General features: G+C 51.4%; 1 protein-coding gene across 1 annotated transcript; it reads left to right on the top strand.

Moving 5' to 3' along the window:
• Positions 1–670: 670 nt before the first annotated feature.
• On the top strand, positions 671–21,188 carry PHF1 (PHD finger protein 1; the record flags this gene model as incomplete). The annotated part of the gene is made up of 9 exons (XM_030969801.1): positions 671–698; positions 3,588–3,721; positions 6,720–6,801; positions 6,919–7,014; positions 10,150–10,238; positions 12,878–13,026; positions 15,716–15,811; positions 18,475–18,543; positions 21,037–21,188. Coding segments are annotated over exons 2-9 (856 nt in total), but the record flags the coding sequence as incomplete, so codon positions are not given.
• Positions 21,189–21,741: the final 553 nt, after the last annotated feature.

The following is a 21,741-nucleotide window of genomic DNA, read 5'->3' as shown; positions in this document are numbered from 1 at the left end:
CAAATCCACCCAAATAACCCCAAAACCTCTCCCAGACATCCCCAAATCCACCCCAAATCCCCCCAGAACGCCCCAGGCCCTCCCAACCTCTCCTCAGGCTCCCCAGATCCCCCCAAATGCCCCAAAACCCCCAAATTTGCCCCCAGATCCCCGCGGGCCGAGGGGCGGGGCTGGGGGCGTGGCCTAACAGGGGCGTGGCCTGACAGATGGGGCGTGGCCTTCAGTCTGATGGGCGTGGCTCTGGTGCCGACGAGCTCTTGGTGGTTAAGTGGGCGTGGCTAAACTGCGTTGTGGGCGTGGCCTACGCACTGTGGGCGTGGCCCCGCCCTCTGCAGCAGCCGCTGCGGGTGCGTTGAGGGGGCGTGGCCTACGCCGCAGTGGGCGTGGCCACTCCGCAGTGGGCGTGGCCTGAGCCCTGCGGACACCCCCGGCCGCGGGGGGGGGGGGGGGGGCGGATTTTGGGGGCGTTTTTGGGGTCTCGGCGTCGGCCCCGCCCCCTCCCATCCCCGGGGGGGTCCCGGGGGGGTCCCGGTGCCGCCGCCGTCCCTCGGGCGCCCCCCCCGGCCCCCCCCGCGCCGCCGCTGCTGCGTCACCGCCAGCGCCGCCCGTGCCCGCCGGGCCGCGGGGCCGGGCCGGGGGCGGCACCGCCCCGGGACAGCCCCGGAGCGGCGGGAGAGAGCCCGGAACCCCCTGCCCGCGTGAGAGCCCCCCGCGCCGCACGGGCCCCCGAAACACAGGGAGGCACCCCGAATATAGGGACAGACAGCCCCCAAAAACAGGGACAGAGCCCCAAAAACAGGGACAGCCCGCCCCCAAAAACAGGGACAGAGCCCCCAAAAACAGGGACAGCTCCGAAAACAGGGACAGCCCCCCAAAAACAGGGACAGACAGACCCCAAAAACAGGGACAGCTCCCCAAAAACAGGGACAGCCCCGCGCCGCACGGGCCCCCGAAACACAGGGAGGCACCCCGAATATAGGGACAGAGCCCCCCAAAAACAGGGACAGACAGACCCCAAAAACAGGGACAGCTCCGAAAACAGGGACACCCCCAAAAACAGGGACAGACAGCCCACCAAAAACAGGGACAGTCCCAAAAACAGGGACAGCCCCCGACGGGGGAAACACAGGAGGCACCCCGAATATAGGGACAGAGCCCCCCAAAAACAGGGACAGAGCCCCCCAAAAACAGGGACAGAGCCCCCCAAAAACAGGGACAGACAGGCCCCCAAAAACAGGGACAGACAGACCCCCAAAAACAGGGACAGAGCCCCCCAAAAACAGGGACAGACCCCAAAAACAGGGACAGACAGACCCCAAAAACAGGGACACCCCCAAAAACAGGGACAGACAGCCCCCCAAAAACAGGGACACCCCCAAAAACAGGGACAGACAGACCCCAAAAACAGGGACACCCCCAAAAACAGGGACAGACAGCCCCCCAAAAACAGGGACAGCTCCCCAAAAACAGGGACAGACAGGCCCCCAAAAACAGGGACAGCTCCGAAAACAGGGACAGCCCCCCAAAAACAGCTACAGCCCCGCGCCGAACGGGCCCCAGAAACACAGGGAGGCACCCCGAATATAGGGACAGACAGCCCCCCAAAAACAGGGACAGACAGCCCCAAAAACAGGGACAGCCCCCAAAAACAGGGACAGACAGCCCCCCAAAAAGAGGGACAGACAGCCCCCCAAAAAGAGGGACAGCCCCCCAAAAACAGGGACAGCCCCCCAAAAACAGGGACAGACCCCCAAAACAGGGACAGACCCCCAAAAACAGGGACAGCCCCCCAAAAACAGGGACAGACAGCCCCCCAAAAACAGGGACAGACAGCCCCCCAAAAACAGGGACACCCCCAAAAACAGGGACAGACAGCCCCCCAAAAACAGGGACAGACAGCCCCCCAAAAACAGGGACAGCCCCCGAAAACAGGGACAGCCCCGCGCCGGACGGGCCCCAGAAACACACGGATGCACCCCGAATATAGGGACAGAGCCCCCCAAAAACAGGGACAGACAGCCCCCCAAAAACAGGGACAGAGCCCCAAAACAGGGACAGACAGCCCCCAAAAACAGGGACAGACAGACCCCCAAAAACAGGGACAGCCCCCAAAAACAGGGACAGCCCCCAAAAACAGGGACACCCCCAAAAACAGGGACAGCCCCCAAAAACAGGGACAGACCCCCAAAAAACAGGGACAGACCCCCAAAAACAGGGACAGCCCCCCAAAACAGGGACACCCCCAAAAACAGGGACAGCCCCCAAAAACAGGGACAGCCCCGCGAGGGACGGGCCCCAGAAACACACAGATGCACCCCGAATATAGGGACAGAGCCCCCGAATATAGGGAGCCCCCAAATGGGAAAGGGACAGCCCCCCCGGGAGAGGGACACCCCCCAAAAACAGGGACACCCCCGCGCGGGACAGACCCCCGAAAATAGGGATACACCCCCCAAAAAATGGGGACAGCCCCACAAAAAATAGGGGCAGCCCCGAATATAGGGACAGCACCCCAAAAATAGGGACAGACCCCCGAAAACAGGGACAACCCCCAAAATAGGGACACCCCAATGGGAAAGGGACAGCACCCCCAAAACAGGGACACCCCTTCCCCCCGTGGGACCCCGCCCCCCAAATAAGGGACACCCCCAAAATGAGAACCGTCCCCCACGGGACACCCCGAAATGGGCCAGCCCCCAAATGGGAGAGACCCCCCAAAAAAGGAACAGCCCCCCCAAAATGGGACCCCCCAAATGGGACAGCACCCCCAAACTTGAGCGCCCCCAAATGGGACCCCCCAAAGGAGGACACGCCCCCCCGACCAGGACACGCCCCCCCAGCAGAACCCCCCAAAAAGTGAATCCCCTAAATAGGGACCCCCCCAAACTGGGAATCCTCAAACTGGGACCTTTCCCCAAACTGCCCCCCCTGACTGGGACCCCTCCCCAAACCAGAACGCCCCAAACCGGGAATCCTCAAACTGGGACCCCCCCAAAGTGGCCCCTTCAAACTGGGACCCCCCCAAACTGGGAACCCTCCAAACTGGGACCCCTCCCCAACTGGGACCCCCCCAAACTCAGAATCCCCAAACTGGGACCCCCAAAACTGGGACCCCCAAACTGGGACCCCCCAAACTCAGAATCCCCAAACTGGGACCCCCCAAACTGGGACCCCCCAAACTGGGACCCTTCCCTAAACTGGGCCCCCCCCAAACTGGAACCTTTCCCCAAACTGGCCCCCCATAACTGGGACCCCTCCCCTGACAGGGACCTCCCCAAACTGGGACCCCCCCCAAACTGGAACCTTTCCCCAAACTGGGACCCCCAAACTGGGACCCCTCCCCTGACAGGGACCCCTCCCCTGACAGGGACCTCCCCAAACTGGGACCCCTCCCCAAACTGAGACCCCACCCCAAACTGGGCCCCCCAAACTGGGACCCCCAAACTGGGACCTTTCCCCAAACTGGGACCTTTCCCCAAACTGGGACCCCACCCCAAACTGGCCCCCCCTAACTGGGACCCCTCCCCTGACAGGGACCCCCCCCCAACCCGCCCCCCGTTGGGTGCCAGCGCTCTGTGTCCCCGCAGCCCCCGGTGCCATGGAGGCCGCCGAGGGGGGGGCGCCCCCCCCGAGCCCCCCGAGGCCCCCCCAGGTGGGGGAGGGGCAGGACGTGCTGGCGCGCTGGACGGACGGACTGCTCTACCTGGGCGTCGTCAAGAAGGTGGGACCCCAAAACACGCCAGAGCTGCCCGGAACAGCCCAAAACTGGCCCTGACAGAGCCTCAGAAACGGCTCTGAAACAGCCCCAAAATGGCCATGAAACAGCCCCAAATCTGGCCCTGAAACAGCCCCAAAAATGGCCCTGAAACAGCCCCAAAACTGGCCCCTGAAACAGCCCCAAAAATGGCCCTGAAACAGCCCCAAAATGGCCCTGAAACAGCCCCAAATCTGGCCATGAAACAGCCCCAAAAATGGCCCTGAAAGAGCCTCAGAAATGGCTCTGAAACAGCCCCAAAATGGCCATGAAACAGCCCCAAAACTGGCCCTGAAACAGCCCCAAAAATGGCCCTGAAACAGCCCCAAATCTGGCCATGAAACAGCCCCAAAATGGCCCTGACAGAGCCTCAGAAACGGCTCTGAAACAGCCCCAAAATGGCCATGAAACAGCCCCAAAACTGGCCCTGAAACAGCCCCAAAATGGCCCTGAAACAGCCCCAAAACTGGCCCTGAAACAGCCCCAAAATGGCCCTGAAATGGCCTCAGAAACGGCTCTGAAACAGCCCCAAAATGGCCATGAAACAGCCCCAAAATGGCTCTGAAACAGCCCCAAAATGGCCCTGAAACAGCCCCAAAATGGCCCTGAAACAGCCCCAAAATGGCCCTGAAACAGCCCCAAAATGGCCCTGAAATGGCCTCAGAAATGGCCCTGAAACAGCCCCAAATCTGGCCATGAAACAGCCCCAAAAATGGCCCTGAAACAGCCCCAAAACTGGCCATGAAACAGCCCCAAAACTGGCCCTGAAACAGCCCCAAAATGGCCCTGAAATGGCCTCAGAAACGGCTCTGAAACAGCCCCAAAATGGCCATGAAACAGCCCCAAAATGGCTCTGAAACAGCCCCAAAATGGCCCTGAAACAGCCCCAAAATGGCCCTGAAACAGCCCCAAAATGGCCCTGAAATGGCCTCAGAAATGGCCCTGAAACAGCCCCAAATCTGGCCATGAAACAGCCCCAAAAATGGCCCTGAAACAGCCCCAAAACTGGCCATGAAACAGCCCCAAAACTGGCCATGAAACAGCCCCAAAATTGCCCTGAAACAGCCCCAAAATTGCCCCAAACATGGCCCTGAAACAGCCCCAAAATGGCCCTGAAACAGCCCCAAAATTGCCCCAAAAATGGCCCTGAAACAGCCCCCAAAATGGCCCTGAAACAGCCCCAAAATGGCCCTGAAACAGCCCCAAAACGGCCCCAAAACAGCCCCAAAATGGCCTGGAAAGAGTCCCAAACCTAGCTGTGAAAGAGCCCTTAAACACTCCAAAAATGGTCTGAAAACAGCCCCAAACTGTCCCTGAAACAGCCCCAAAACCAGCCCCAAATCTGCCCCCAACCTGGCCCTGAAACAGCCCCAAAATGGCCCTAAACCAGCCCAAAACCAGCACCAAAATAGCCCCAAAACATCCCAAAACCGGCCCTGAAACAGCCCCAAAGTGGCCCGAAAACAGCCCTAAACCAGCCCAAAACCAACCCTAAAACAGCCCTAAAACAGCCCTAAAACACCCCAAACCCAGCCCAGAAAATGCCCAAACTCAGCCCAAACCCAGCCCCAAACTCAGCCCCCAAACAGGCCCAAAGCTGCCACAAACCCACCCCAAAGCAGCCAAAAATAGCCTTTGAACAGCCCCAAAATAGCCCCAAAGCAGCCCAAAAATAGCCTTTGAACAGCCCCAAAATAGCCCCAAAGCAGCCAAAAAATAGCCTTTAAACAGCCCCAAAATAGCCCCAAAGCAGCCCAAAAATAGCCTTTAAACAGCCCCAAAATAGCCCCAAAGCAGCCCAAAAATAGCCTTTAAACAGCCCCAAAATAGCCCCAAACCAGCCCAAAAATCAGCCTAAAACTAGCGCAAAACCAGCCAGAAAAACAACCCCAAACCAGCCAAAAATGAGACAAACCCCAGCCCAAAACCAGCCCAAAACACCAAGAAAACCCAGGCCAAAACCAGCCCAAAAATCAGAGTAAATTCTACCCCAAAACAGCTCAAAATCAGCCCAAAATGAGTCCAAACCAGCCCCAAAATGAGCACAAAGGCAGCCCCGAAACAGCCCCAAAATAACCCTAAACCAGCCCAAAAATAGCCCCAAAGTGACCCAAGAATCAGCCCCAAACCAACCCAAAAACTCCCCTAAAACTCCTCAAACTGACCCAAAACGCCCCAAAACCAGCCCAGAACCACCCCTAAAACACCCCAAATTCCCCCAAAACAGCCACGATCGCACCCAAAACACCCCTGCAACTCCTCGAACCAACCCAAACCCCTCAAAACTCCCCAAACCACCCCAAAATCAGCCCTGAAGCACCCCCAAACTCCCCAAACCACCTAAAACGCCCCGAATCCAGCCCCAAACCCCCCAAACCCACTCCAAACCACCCCAAAATCATCCCCAAACCGCTCCTGAAAGACCCAAAACCACCCCAAACACTCCTCAAACTCACCGAACCAGCCCAAAACACCCCAAAACCACCCCAAACTCCCCCAAATCAGCACAAACCACCCCAAAATCGCCCCTGAAACACCCCAAAACTTCACCAAAACCCCCCGAATTCCCTGGAAGCCCCCCTCAATCCCCCCAAATCCTTCCCAAACCCCCAAAATCACCCCAAATCCCTCCCAAAATCCCCCTCTCCCAAAATCCCATCTCAAATCTCAAAATCCCCCCAAATCCCCGAAAATTCCCCCTAAAATCCCTGCAACATCCAAAAAATCGCCCAAATCCCCCAATTTCCTCTCCCAAATCCCCTGAAATCCCCCAAATCCCCTGAAACCCCCCAAATCCCCAAAATCCCCACTCAAATCCCCAAAAATCCCCCAAATTTCCCCCTAAAATCCCTGCAAAATCAAAAAATCCCCCAAATCCCCTCAAATCCCCAAAATCCCCCAAATTCCCCCAAAATCCCCAAATTTCCCCCAAATTCCCCCCCAATCGCCGCTGCCGCTCCCGCAGGTGGACGCGCCCCGCCGGGGCTGTTTGATCCAATTCGAGGACAATTCCCAATTTTTCGTTCTCTGGAAAGACATCAGCCCCGGTGAGCGGCAATTCCCAACTATCCCCTTCATCGGGGACTCATTAGCCATTAATTAACGGGTAATTAACGGGTAATTAACGGGTAATTAACGGGTAATGCGCTCCTGGCGCCCCCCAGCGGCCGTGCCCGGGGACGACCCCTCGTGCTGCGTCTGCGCCGGGAATTCCCGAAATCCCGAAAATTCCCTGGTCCGGTGCGGGAAGTGCGGCCACGGTCAGTGAAAAACGGGGAAAATGGGGAGAAAAATGGGGAGAAAATGGAAAACCTAAAAATGGGGAAAAAAAAAACCAGGGGGGGAAAAAATGGGGAAAATTCCCCTGAAAAAGTGGGGGAAAATGGGAAAAATGGGAAAAACTGGGTGAAAAATGGGGAGAAAACCCGGGAAAAATGGGGGAAAAAATCCCGAAAATTCCCTGGTCCGGTGCGGGAAGTGCGGCCACGGTCAGTGAAAAATGGGGAAAAATGGGGAAAACCTGAAAAATGGGGAAAAAAAAAACGGGGAGGGAAAAAATGGGGAAATGGGGAAAAAATGGGGAAAAGGGAAAAAAAAAAAAAATGGGGAGAAAACGGGGAAAAAACCAGGGAAAACCGGGGAAAAATGGGGGAAAAAATCCCGAAAATTCCCTGGTCCGGTGCGGGAAGTGCGGCCACGGTCAGCGGAACAACGGAGAAAAATGGGGAAAAATGGGGAGGAAAATGGGGAAAAAATGGGGGAAAAAGGGAAAAAAAACGGAAAAAAAAAATGGGGAAAAATTGGGGTAATACGGGAAAACGGGGAACAACGGAGAAAAATGGGGAAAAACGGGGAGGAAAATGGGGAAAACGGGAAAAAAAACGGGGAAAAATTGGGGGAAAAAAATTGGGGAAAATCCCGAAAATTTCCTGGTCCAGTGTGAGAAGTGCGGCCATGGTCAGCGAGAAAATGGGAACAAAATGGGGAGAAAAATGGGCAAAACGGGGGAAAACCCTGGGGAAAAACTGGGGAAATCAGGGAAAACGGGGGAAAAATCCCGAAAATTCCCTGGTCCGGTGCGGAAAGGGCGGTCACGGTCAGCGAAAAAACGGGAAAATGGGGGAAAAATGGGAAAAACAGGGGGGGGGAAACGGGGAAAACAGGGAAAAAACCCGGGGAAAATGAGGGGGGAAAACGGGGGGAAAACGGGAAAATGGGGATAAAAACAGGAAAAACGGGAAAAAAAACAACAACGGGGAAAATTGGGGGGAAAAGCGGGGAAAACAGGGAGAAAAACGGGGGGGAAATCCCGAAAATTCCCTGGGAATTCCAGTGTGGGAAGTGCGGCCACGGTCAGTGAAAAACGGGAACAATGGGGGGATAAAAATTGGGGTAAAAACAGGGATAAAATGGGAAAAAACTGGGGAAAATGAGGAGAAAATGGGAATAAAAATGGGGGAAAATGGGGGGAATGAACGGGGGCAAAACCGGGAAAAACAGGGGAAAAAAAAAACGGGGAAGAAATGGGGGGAAAACGGGGAAAAAACCAGGAGAAGCTGGGGAGAAAAACCAGGGAAAACAGGAATGAAAAGAGGAATAAAACCAGGAAAACCAGGGGAAAAATGGGGAAAACGGAAAAAATGGGAGGAACCTGGGGGGAAAATGGGGATAAAAATGGGAGGAAAAATTGGGAGAAACGGGGGGGGAGATGGGGAAAATGGGAAAGAAAACAGGGAAAATGGGGAGGAAAAAACGGGAAAAATGGGCGAAAATTGGGGGAAAACCAGGGAAAAACCAGGAAAAAATGGGGATAAAACCGGGGAAAACTGGGGAAAACTGGGGAAAACAGGTAAAAATGGGGGGATAAAAATGGGGATGAAAAGGGGGGAAATGGGGAGAAAACCAGGGGAAAACCCGGGAAAAACTGAGGGAAAAAATTGGGGGAAATGGGGAGAGAAATTGGGAAAATTTGGGATAAAAACAAGGATAAAAATGGGGGAGAACGGGAGAAACGGGAAATACGGGGAGATGAAAACAGGGAAAATGGGAATAGAGAGTGGGAAAAAGGGGAAAAGGGTGGGGAAATCCTCTCCAAAGGGGGAAAAATGGGAAAAATCTGGAATTTGGGTGGGAAAATGGGAAAAGGGGTGGGAAATGGGTAAAAACCCAGGAGAAACGGGAAAAATATGGGAAAAATGGGGGGGAAAGTGGATTTGGGTGGGAAAATGGGAATGGGGAAAAGGGGGATGGAAAAGGAAAATGGGATTTGAATGGGAAAAAAAATGGGATTTGGATGGGGAAAGTGGGAAAAAAGTGGGGAAAAACGGGGGATTTGGGATGGGAAAATGGGGAAATGGGAATATGGGTGGGAAAAAATGGGAATTTTAATGGGAAAATGGGAAAAATGGGAGAATCCCCTCAAAAGTTGGAAAAATGGGAAAAAACGGGGATTTGGGGGAAATTTTGGGTGGGAAAATGGGAATGGGGTTGGGGGGAAATGGGGGGAATGGGAATTGAGGTGTGATGGGTGGGAAAAAATGGGAATTTTAATGGGAAAATGGGAAAAATGGGAGAATCCCCTCAAAAGTTGGAAAAATGGGAAAAAACGGGGATTTGGGTGGGAAAATGGGAAAAGTGGGAATGGGGGTGGGAAATGGGGGGAAAAAGAATCCCAGGAGGAAAAACGGGGAAAAATATGGGAAAAAAAACCCAGGAGGAAGAAAAATGGGGGAAAAAAAAGTGGATTTGGGTGGGAAAATGGGAATGGGGGAAATGGGGAGAAAATGTGAAAAATGGGCAAAAAAGGGATTTGGATGGGAAAGTGGGAAAAGTGAGAAAATGGGAGTGGGATGGGAAAATGGGGGGAAATGGGAATATGGAGTGGGAAAATGGGAAAAGGGTGGGGAAATCCCCTCCAGAGTTGGGAAAATGGGGAAAAATGGCAAAAATGGGCAAAAAAAGGGATTTGGATGGGAAAGTGGGAAAATGGGATTTGAATGGGAAAATGGGGAGAAATGGGAATAGAGAGTGGGAAAAATGGGAAAAGGGTGGGAAAATCCTCTCCAAAGGGGAAAAATGGGAAAAATCTGGAATTTGGGTGGGAAAATGGGAATGGGGGTGGGAAATGGGGAAAAACCCAGGAGGAACGGGAAAAATATGGGAAAAATGGGGGGGAAAGAAATGGGGAAAAAAATTGGAATTGGGCCAAAAAACCACAAAAAACCCAAAGGGAATAATGGTGGGGAAATGAGGAAAAAAGTGGATTTGGGCCAAAAAAAAGCCCAAAAAAAAGGGAATGAGGGCGGGGAAGGATGGGGAGGGGCTGGGGTGGGGAATTTGGGGAATTCCCGCGGAATTCCCGGAATAATTCCCGGAATGATTCCGGCTGTTCCCAGCGTACCACCAGCGCTGCCACGTGCCCCCCGCGCCCGGCGGCGCCGCGCCCTGGAGCTGCCGCCGCTGCGTCTTCGCCGTGGCCACCAAGGTGAGCCCGGCGTGCCCGAACCCCGAAAAATTCCAAAAAAAAAAAAAAAAACCCCCCAAAAAAATTCCCCCAAAAAAAGTCCCCAAAAATTCCCCAAAAAAAAAATCCCCAAAAAAAAAAGTTCCCCAAAAAGTCCCAAAAAATTCCCCCCCAAAAAAGTCCCAAAACATTCCCCCGGAAAAATTTTCCAAAAAAAAAAAAACCCCCCATAATTCCAAAATAAATTCCCCAAAAAATTCCCCCAAAAAATTCCCCCAAAATTTCAAAAAAAAATCCCCCCCCCCCAAAAAAAAATTTTCCCCAAAATACACTCAAAAAATTAAAAAAAAAAATCCGGCAAAAAAATTGCCCCCCAAAAATTCCCCCAAAATTAAAAAAAAAATATCCCCCAAAAATTCCTGGTGTAATTCCCACTGGAATTCCCGCTGGAATTCCCGCTGTTTTCCTGTTTGTTCCCGGTGTCATTCCTGGTGATTCCCGCTGGAATTCCTGCTGTCATTCCCAGGTTTTTCCCATTAATTCCTGTTGGGAATCCCGTTGGAATTCCTGGCTCATTCCCGTTCGTTCCCGGTGTCACTCCTGCTGTAATTCCCGGGGTTTTCCTGTTAATTCCTGGTGTCATTCCTGGGTGTTCACATTAATTCCTGGTGTAATTCCCGTTAGTCCCTGCTGGAATTCCCAATAATTCCCCCTGGAATTCCCGTTAATCCCTGCTGGAATTCCTCCTAATTCCCACTGGAATCCTGGTTAATCCCTGCTGGAATTCCCGCTGGAATTCCGTTAAATTCTCACTTGAATTCCCATTAATTCCTCCTGGAATTCCCGTTAATCCCTGCTGGAATTCCCGTTACTTCCCACTGGAATTCCCATTAATTCCCCATGGAATTCCCGTTAATCCCCACTGGAATTCTCCTTAATCCCTGCTGGAATTCCCATTTAAATCCCCGCTGGAATTCCCGGGTGCTTTTCCCGGTGTTTCCCTCTCAGTTCCCGCTGCAATTCCTGTTCTTTCCCGTTCACTCCCTCTGCAATTCCCAGTGTCACCCTGCTCTCATTCCTGCATTTTCCCAACCCATTCCCGGTGTCAATTCCCGTTTTTTCCCCGCTGTAATTCCTGTTTTTCCCAGGGCGTGGAATTCCTGGGTTTCCCCACCCGTAATTCCCGGTGTCTATTCCCGGTTTTTCCCGTTAATTCCCGAGTTTTATTCCCATTTATCCCCAGCGGGTGGCGCTCTGCGGCGCGGCCCGCAGGCGCGGGCGATGCTGTGGATGGAATTCCCGGTTTTTATTCCCATTTTTCCCTATTTTTCCCAGCGGGGCGGCGCACTCCGGCGGGGCCATTCCCGGTGTTTATTCCCGGTGTAATTCCCGGTTTTTATTCCCATTTTTTCCCTGTTTTTCCCAGCGGGGCGGGGCTCTCCCATGGGGCCATTCCCGGTGTTTATTCCCGGTGTAATTCCCGGTGTTTATTCCCGTTAATTCCCGGTGTTTATTCCCATTAATTCCCAGTGTTTATTCCCTGTTTCCCCAGCGCGGCGGCGCTCTCCGGCGCAGCCCGCAGGCGCGGGCGATGCTGCGGATGCAATTCCCGGTGTTTATTCCCATTTTTTCCCATTTTTCCTTGTTTCCCCAGCGCGGCTCTCGGTGCGGCCCATGGCTTGGGCGATATGCGGATGCAATTCGGTGTTTATTCCCATTAATTCCCGGTGTTTATTCCCATTAATTCCCGGTGTTTATTCCCTGTTTCCCCAGCGCGGCGGGGCGCTCCGGCGCGGCCCGCAGGCGCGGGCGATGCTGCGCATGCAATTCCCGGTTTTTGTTCCCATTTTTTCCCATTTTTCCCATTTATTCCCAGCGGGGCGGCGCGCTCCGGTGCGGCCCGCAGGCGCGGGCGATGCTGTGGATGGAATTCCCGGTTTTTATTCCCATTTTTTCCCATTTTTTTCCCATTTTTTCCCATTTTTTCCCATTTTCCCAGCGGGCCGGGGCTCTGAGGCAGGGCCATTCTTGGTGTGAATTCCCGGTTTTTATTCCCATTTTTTCCCATTTTTTCCCAATTTTTCCCATTTTCCCAGTGGGGTGGGGCTCTCTCACAGGGCCATTCCCAGTGTGAATTCACGGTGTAATCCCCGGTGTTTATTCCCGTTAATTCCCGGTGTTTATTCCCTGTTTCCCCAGCCTTGGCGGCGCTCGGCGGGGCCGCGAAGCCTGGCGATGCTGCGGATGCAATTCCCGGTGTTTATTCCCGTTAATTCCCGGTGTTTATTCCCATTTTTCCCATTTTTTCCCCAGCCAGTGTTTATTCCGTTGGATGGAATTCCCGGTGTTTATTCCCGTTAATTCCCGGTGTTTATTCCCATTTTTTCCCATTTTTCCCATTTTTCCCCAGCGGGGCGGCGCTCTCCGGCGCGGCCCGCAGGCTCGGGCGATGCTGCGGATGCAGTTCCCGGTGTTTATTCCCATTAATTCCCGGTGTTTATTCCCGTTAATTCCCGGTGTTTATTCCCATTAATTCCCATGTTTTCCCATCGGTTTTATTCCCATTTTTCCCCAGCGCGCGGCCTGACCCCGCGCGATGCCTTGGATGCAATTCCCGGTTTTTATTCCCATTTTTTCCCATTTTTCCCATTTTTCCCCAGCGCGGCGGCGCTCTCCGGCGCGGCCCGCAGGCGCGGGCGATGCTGCGCATGAAGTCGGTGCTGCCGTACGCGCTCGCCGCGCTGGACTGGGACCCGCCGCACCTGCACAACCTGCAGCACTGCTACTGCTACTGCGGCGGGCCCGGACAGTGAGTGCTGATCCCGGAACTCCCCAAAAATTCCCCAAAATCCCGGAATTCCCAAAAAATCCCCGTCAAAATCCGCTCAGAAACGGCCCCAAAACGGCCCCAAAACCCCCAAATCTGCCCCAAATTCTCACCTGCACAACCCCCAGCACTGGCACTGCTGCTGCGGCGGGCCCGGACAGTGAGCGCTGAGGGGCCCGGAATTCCCGAAAAATTCCCGAAAAATCCCGAAAAAATCCCCGCCAAAAAAACCCAGAAATGGCCATGAAACGGCCCTAAAACCCCAAAATCTGCCCCAAAACTGGGACCCCCCCAGCAGCTGCAGAACCTCCAGCACTGGCACTGCCACGGCAGGGAGCCTGGGCAGTGAATGGGGACCCTGCAATCCCTGAAATTCCCAAAAAATCCTGGAATTCCCCAAAAATTCCCCATCGAAATCCGCTCAGAAATGACCCCAAAATGGCCCCAAAATCCGCCCCAAATTCCCCCCTGCACTGCCCCAAAACTGCAGGGAGGTTGAACAGTGAGTGATGGTCCTGAAAATCCTGAAATTCCCCCCAAAAATCCTGGGAATTCCCAAAAAAACCCCGGAATTCCCCAAAAAAATCCCATTCAAAATAACCCAAAAATGCTCCCAAAACCTCAAAAATCTGCCCCAAAATCTGCCCCAAATTCCCCCTGCACTGCCCCAAAACTGCAGGGAGATCGGGCAGTGAGTGACGGTCCCGAAAACCCTGAAATTCCCCCCAAAAATCCCGGAATTCCCAAAAAATCACGGAATTCCCCAAAAAAATCCCCATCAAAATCCGCTCAGAAAGGGCCCCAAAACCTCAAAAATTTGCCCCAAAATCCGCCCCAAATTCCCCCCTGCAGAACCCCCAGCACCACCCAAAATTGCAGGGGGATCCGCCCGTGAGTCACATTCCCAAAATTCCCAAAAATTCCCCTAAAAATTCCCCAGAAAATTCCCTAAAATTCCCCAGCTGGAACCTGGAGATGCTCCCAGTTTTTCCCCAAAACCCCTGGAAAATTCCCCCAAATCTCCCCCAAAATTCCCCCAAATTCCCAAAAATTCCTGGGATTACCCCAAATTTCCCAGCTGGAACCCGAGGATGCTCCTGGTGCTGCCCCAAAACCCCTGAAAACTCCAGCGAGGTGTTCCCTGAAATCTCCCCAAATCCCCCAGAAAACTCCCTAAAAATTCCCTAAAATCCCCCAAAATTCCCCCTAAAATTCCCCAAATTCCCCTGAAATTGCCCAAAATCCTCGATTTTCCCCTCATTCCCAGCCGGACCCTGAAGCTGCTGCAGTGCTGGCGCTGCCGGCCGTGATCCCACTGCTCCTGGGGCTCCCCAAATCCCCCAAAATCCCCTAAAAATCCCCTAAAATCCCCAAAAATCCCCCAAATCCCCTAAAAATTCCTAAATGTCCCAAATTCCCCAAATTTCCCGAATTCCCCCCAAATGTCGCAGCCGGAACCCGAAGGTGCTCCCAGTGCTCCCCCAAAACCCCTTAAAGTTCCTCCAGAAACCCCTGAAAAATCCCCAAAAATCCCCTAAAAATCCCCCAAAATCTCCCCCCAAAAAACCCAAAATCCCATAAAAATTCCCAAAAACCCCAAATCCCCGGAATTCCCCCCAAATTTCCCAGCTGGAACCTGAAGCTGCTGCAGTGCCGCCGCTGCCGGCCGTGCTCCCACTGCTCCCTCCCCAAATCCCCCAAAATCCCCTAAAATCCCCCAGGAAATTCCCTAAAATTCCCAAAATCCCATAAAATCCCCAAAAACCCCAAAATCCCCGGAATTCCCCCCAAATTTCCCAGCTGGAACCTGAAGATGCTGCAGTGCTTCCTGCAAAATCCCTGAAAAATTCTCCCAAAAGCTCCTGGGGCTCCCCAAATCCCCAAAATCCCCAAAAAATCCCCAAAAACCCATAAAAATTCCTAAATGTCCCAAATTCCCCAAATTTCCCAAATTCCCCCAAATGTCGCAGCCGGAACCCGAAGGTGCTCCCAGTGCTCCCCCAAAACCCCCTAAAGTTCCTCCAGAAACCCCTGAAAAATCCCCCCAAAATCCCCTAAAAATCCCCCAGGAAATCCCCTAAAAACCCCCAGAAAATTCCCCAAAATCCCATAAAATCCCCCAAAACCCCAAAATCCCGGGAAATCACCCCAAATTTCCCAGCTGGACCTGAAGCTGCTGCAGTGCCCCTGACTTCCTCAAAATCCCCCACTGCTCCTGGGGCTCCCCAAATCCCCCAAAATCCCCTAAAAATCCCCCAGGAAATTCCCTAAAATTCCCCAAAATCCCATAAAAAAAAACCCCAAATCCCCGGGAATTGCCCCCAAATTTCCCAGCTGGAACCTGAAGATGCTCCCAGGACTTCCTCAAAATCCCTGAAAAATTCCTCCAAAAAATCCCCAGAAAATCCCCTAAAAACCCCCAGAAAATTCCTCAAAATCCCAAAAATTCCCCCAAAACCCCAAAATCCCCGGAATTCACCCCAAATTTCCCAGCCGGACCCTGAAGCTGCTGCAGTGCCGCCGCTGCCGGCCGTGCTCCCACTGCTCCTGGGGCTCCCCAAATCCCCCAAAATCCCCTAAAAATCCCCGAGGAAATTCCCTAAAATTCCCCAAAATCCCATAAAATCCCCAAAAACCCCAAAATCCCGGGAATTGCCCCCAAATTTCCCAGCTGGAACCTGAAGATGCTGCAGTGCCGCCGCTGCCGGCAGTGGTTCCACGAGGCGTGCACGCAGTGCCTGACGCGGCCGCTGCTCTACGGGGACAGGTCCCGTTTGGGGTTTTGGGGGAAAATTTGGGGTTTTTGGGGTTTTGGGGGAAAATTTGGAGTTTTTGGGGTTCTGGGGGAATTTTTGGGATTTCAGGGGTTTTGGGGACATTTTTGGTTTTGGGGATTTTTTGGGTTCCCCTGCTCTACAAGGACAGGTTGGGATTGGGATTTTGGGGCAATTTGGGGATTTTTGGGGTTTTAGGGAAATTTGGGGTTTTGGGGAAATTTTTGGGGTTTTTGAGGCTTTGGGGACATTTTGGGTTTTGGGGATTTTTTTGGGTTCCTCTGCTCTATGAGGACAGGTTGGGATTGGGATTTTGGGGAAATTTGGGGTTTTTTGGGTTTTGGGGGGAATTTGGGGCTTTTGGGGTTCTGGGGGAATTTTGGGGTTCCGGGGTTTTTGGTGTTTTTGAGGCTTTGGAGACATTTTGGGTTTTGGGGATTTTTTGGGTTCCCCTGCTCTACGGGGACAGGTTGGGATTGAGATTTGGGGTCAATTTGGGGCTTTTTGGGGTTCTGGGAAATTTTGGGGTTTTGGGGAATTTTTTGGGTTTTTGGGGAATTTTTTGGGGTTTCGGGGGTTTTGGGGACATTTTTGGTTTTGGGGATTTTTTGGGTTTCCCTGCTCTACGGGGACAGCTCGGGATTGGGATTTGGGGTCAATTTGAGGCTTTTTGGGGTTCTGGGAAATTTTGGGGTTATGGGGAATTTTTTGGGTTTCGGGGGTTTTGGGGACATTTTTGGTTTTGGGGATTTTTTGGGTTCCCCTGCTCTACGAGGACAGGTCGGGATTGGGATTTTGGGGTCAATTTGGGGCTTTTTGGGGTTTTGGGTTTTCGAGGCTTTTGGGGACATTTTTGGTTTTTGGGGTTTTGGGGTCCTGGGGGAATTTTTGGGTTTTGGGGAAATTTTTGGGGTTTTTTGGGGTTTTGGGGACATTTTTGGTTTTGGGGATTTTTTTGGTTCCCCGGCTCTACGAGGACAGGTCAGCCTTGGGATTTTGGGGGGAATTTGAGGAAATTTTGGGTTTTTTGGGTTTTGGGGAAATTTTTGGGATTTTGGGGGTTTTTGGGGCTTTTGGGGACATTTTTGGTTTTGGGGATTTTTTTTGGGTTTCCCTGCTCTACGGGGACAGGTCGGGATTGAGATTTTGGGGTGAATTTGGGGCTTTTTGGGGTTTTGGGGAAATTTGGGGGTTTTGGGGTTTCAGGGGTTTTGGGCTTTTTGGGGTTCTGGGGGAATTTTTGGGGTTTTGACGCTTTGGGGACATTTTGGGTTTTGGGGATTTTGGGGTCCTGGGGTAATTTTTGGGTTTTGGGGGAATTTTTTGGGGTTTTGGGGACATTTTTGGTTTTGGGGATTTTTTGGGTTCCCCTGCTCTACGAGGACAGGTTGGGATTGGGATTTTGGGGCAATTTGGGGGATTTTTGGGGTTTTGGGGGGAAGTTGGGGGTTTTGGGTTTTTGGGGTTCTGGGAAATTTTGGGGTTTTGGGGAAATCTTTGGGTTTTTGGGACATTTTTGGTTTTGGGGGATTTTTTTGGGGTTTCCCTGCTCTATGGGGACAGGCCAGGATTGGGGATTTTGGGGTGAATTTGGGGCTTTTTGGGGTTTTTGGGGTTCTGGGGGAATTTTGGGGTTTTGGGGGGTTGGTGCTTTTGGGGACATTTTTGGGTTTTGGGGGGTTTGGGGTTTTTGGGTTTTTTTCTGATCTTTTGGGGGTTTTGTCTGGGTGTTTGGGGATTTTCCCATTAGTCGGGAGGGGTTTGGGGTGAATTTGGGGTGGTTTGGGGAATTTTGGGGTGGTTTTGGGGATGGAATGTGGGAGAATTGGGAGGGGGGATTTGGGGGTGGATTTGGGGATGAACTTTTGGGTGGATTTGGGGGTGGATTTTGGGCTGATTTGAGGTGAATTTGGGGTGATTTTTGGGTGAATTTGGGGCATTTTCAGGACGGATTTGGGGACGGATTTGAGGGATTTTGGGGTAAATTTGGGGTCATTTGGGGATGGATTTTGGGGTGAATTTCGCATTTTTTGGGGATGGATTTGGAGGTGAATTTGGGGTGATTTGACGTGGGGTTTGGGGAGATTTTGGGTGGATTTGGGCAAATTTGGGAACGGATTTAGGGGTGGATTTTGGGTGGATTTGGGGGAATCTGGGTCGAGATTTTGAGGGGATTTGGGGTGGATTTTGGGCCATTCTGGGTGGTTTTGGAGCGATTTAGGGGAGATTTCAGGGTGCTTTGGGGATGGATTTTGGGTGGATTTCGGGAGAATCTGGGAATGGGTTTGGGGTGGATTTGGGGGCATTTTGGGGCTTTTTCCCATTCTCTGGGATGGATTTGGGGTGAATTTGGGGATGGATTTCAGGTGAATTTTGAGCGGACTTGGGGTGATTTTGGGGTGGATTTGGGATATTTTGGGGTGGATTTGGGGATGGATTTTGGGTGAATTTGGGGTGGATTTTGGGGTTATTTTGGGGTGGTTCTGGCTGATGTTGGGCTGGATTTTGGGCTGGATTTTGGGGTGATTCTGGCTGATTTTGGGGTGATTTTTGGGGTGATTTTTGGGGTGGTTCTGGCTGATTTTGGGGATGGATTTTGGGGTGATTCTGGCTGATTTTGGGGTGATTCTGGCTGATTTTTGGGGTTCCCGTGCAGGTTTTACGTGTTCGAGTGCAGTGTCTGCCGGGGCGGGGCCGAGAGCGTCCGGAGGCTGCCGCTGCGCTGGTGAGGGGCGCCAAAAACACCCAAAAATACCCCAAAAATACCCCAAAAACACCCCCCAAAAACCACCCAAAACCACCCAAAAATATCCCAAGAATACCCCCCAGAAAACACCCAAAACCACCCAAAAATACCCCAAAAACACCCCCCAAAAACCACCCAAAAACCACCCAAAAATACCCCCCAAAAACCACCCAAAAACATCCCAAAATATCCCAAAAATATCCCCCAAAACCAGCCAAAAATACCCCAAAAATATCCAAAAAATATCCCAAAAACACCCAAAAATACCCCCAAAATACCCCCCAAAACCACCCAAAAATACCCCAAAAATACCCCCAAAATACCCCCCAGAAAACACCCAAAAACCACCCAAAAATAGCCCCCAAAACCACCCAAAAATATCCCAAAAATACCCCCCAAAACCAGCCAAAAACCACCCCAAGTAATGCCCCAAAACCACCCCAAACACCCCAAACTCCCCAAAAATTGTTTTTTGGCATTTCCTCCCCTCCCCCGTTTTAAAACAATTCTCCTCGTTTTTCCCCGCTTTTGGCCCATTTTAGACCATTTTTTTTCTCATTTTTCTCCATTTCTTAAATTTTCTCCCATGTTTTAATAACTTTTTCATTTTTCCCATTTTCCCCGGTTTTCCCCCAGTCCAGGGTGGCCGTGCCTCACCCCAACCCCTCCATTCCCACCCCCTTTTTTTCCCAATTTCCCCCTTTTTTCCCAATTTTTTCAATTTCTTTACCATGTTTTTCTCATTTTCCCATTTTTAATTTTTCCCCATTTTCCCAGGATTTCCCCCCAATTTCCCATTGATTTCTCTGGAATTCCCTCCCATTTTTTTGGTATTTTCTCCCTCCTTTTTAAAAAAAAAATCCTCATTTTTTCCCCATTTCCCCCCATTTTTGGCCCATTTCACCCCAAATTTTTCTCATTTCACCCCCATTTTTAAAATTTTCCTCCCGTTTTTCCCCATTTTTCTCATTTTTTCCCATTTTCCCGGTTTTTCCCCCCAGTCCAGGGTGGCCGTGCCTCACCCCAACCCCTCCATTCCTCCCCCATTTTATTTCATTTTTTCCCCATTTCCCCCCATTTTTTTTAATATTTTCTCCCATTTTTCCCCATTTTTCCCATTTTAATTTTTTCCCCATTTTCCTGGGATTTTCCCCCAATTTCCGTGGAATTTCTCTGGAATTCCAAACCCTCAATTTCCCCCTTTTAGTTTTTTATTTCCCTCTTTCCCCATTTATTTCCATTTTTCCCCATTTTTCCTCATTTCTCCCATTTTTTCCCCATTTTTTTCCCATTTTCCCAGGATTTCCCCCCAGTTTTCCAGGGATTTCTCTGGAATTTTCCCCATTTTTCTTTTTGTATTTTCTCTTTTTTCTGTTTTCCCCCCATTTATTCCCATTTTCCATTTTTGTATTTTCCCCCAATTTTTTCCATAGTTTTAATTTTCCCAATTTCGGTTTTCCCCAGTCCAGGGTGGCCGTGCCTCACCCCAACCCCTCCATTCTTCCCCATTTTTTGTATTTTTTCTCTTTTTTTTCCCCCATTTTTGCCCATTTTTCCTCCATTTTTTCTCCATTTCCCCCCCAATTTTCCCCATTTTTATGAATTTGCCCAATTTCCGGTTTTTTTGCCCCAATTTGGCAGGGTGGCCGTGCCTCACCCCAACCCCTCCATTCCCACCCCATTTCTTGTATTTTTTCCCATTTTTTCCCCATTTTTTGCCCATTTTCTTCCATTTTCCCCCATTTTTTTAATTTTTCCCATTTCTTCCCCATTTTTCTCATTTTGCCTATTTCCCCGGTTTTTCCCCCAACCCAGGGTGGCCGTTCCTCACCCCAACCCCTCCATTCCCACCCCCTTTTTTTGGTATTTTTTCCCATTTTTTTCCCATTTTTCCTCCATTTTTTCTCCATTTTTTCTCCATTCCCCCCCCAATTTTCCCCATTTTTGTGAATTTGCCCAATTTCCCGGTTTTTTGCCCCAACCCAGGGTGGCCGTGCCTCACCCCAACCCTCCATTCTTCCCCATTTTTTGTATTTTTTCCCATTTTTTTCCCATTTTTTTCCCATTTTTTTCCCATTTTTCCTCCATTTATTCTCCATTTCCCCAATTTTCCCCATTTTTGTGAATTTGCCCATTTTCGTTTTTGCCCCCAACCCAGGGTGGCCGTGCCTCACCCCAACCCCTCCATTCTTCCCCCATTTTTGTATTTTTTCCCATTTTTTTCCCATTTTTCCTCCATTTTTCTCCATTCCCCCAGTTTTCCCCATTTTTGTGAATTTGCCCAATTTCCCCATTTTTCCCCCCAACCCAGGGTGGCCGTTCCTCACCCCAACCCCTCCATTCTTCCCCCATTTTTGGTATTTTTTCCCTTTTTTTTCCCCCATTTTTTGCCCATTTTCCCCCATTTCCCCCCAGTTTTCCCCATTTTTGTGCATTTGCCCAATTTCCCGGTTTTTTGCCCCAATCCCGCAGGGTGGACGTGGCGCACCTGCTGCTCTACCACCTGAGCGTTTGCTGCAAGCGGAAATATTTCGACCTGGAGCGCGAGATCCTGCCCTTCGCCAACTCCAACTGGGGCGCTGCGCCTCGGCACGGTGGGGAGCAAAACGGGGCCAAAACCCGGGGTTTTGGGAAAAATGGGGAAACAAAAAAAATGGGGGGAAAAATCGAATTTTTTGGGGAAAAAAATCTGATTTTTGGGGAAAAACATAGCAATGTTAGAGGAAAAAATTTCCAATTTTGGGGGCGAAAAAATCACGATTTTGGGAGGCAAAAATTGCTTTTTGGGGGGGGAAAATCTGATTTTTGGGAAATTAAAAAATTGGGGAAAAAATCGGAATTTTTGGGAAAAAAATTGCGATTTTAGGGGGAAAAAAAAGTGATTTTGGGGGGAATAATTGGATCCTGCCCATGGCCAACTCCAACTGGGACGCGCTGCGCCTCAGCCCCGTGCGCAACGAAAAATGGGACAAAAACCCAAATTTTGGGAAAAATGGGGAAACAAAAAAATGGGGAAAAAATCGGATTTTTTGGGGGGAAAAAATAGCGATTTTAGGGGGAAAACAGGAACTTTTGGAAAAAAAATTTCTGATTTTTGTGGGGAAAATTGCGATTTTTTGGGGAGAAAAAATCTGATTTTGGGGTAAAATCTGGTTTTTGGGGAATTAAAAATTGGGG

This window comes from Camarhynchus parvulus, unplaced genomic scaffold, assembly GCF_901933205.1.
Source record: "Camarhynchus parvulus unplaced genomic scaffold, STF_HiC, whole genome shotgun sequence".
Lineage (NCBI taxonomy): Eukaryota > Metazoa > Chordata > Aves > Passeriformes > Thraupidae > Camarhynchus > Camarhynchus parvulus.
Note: the sequence above shows the minus strand (reverse complement) of the source record. Positions and strands in the feature narration are given on the sequence as shown.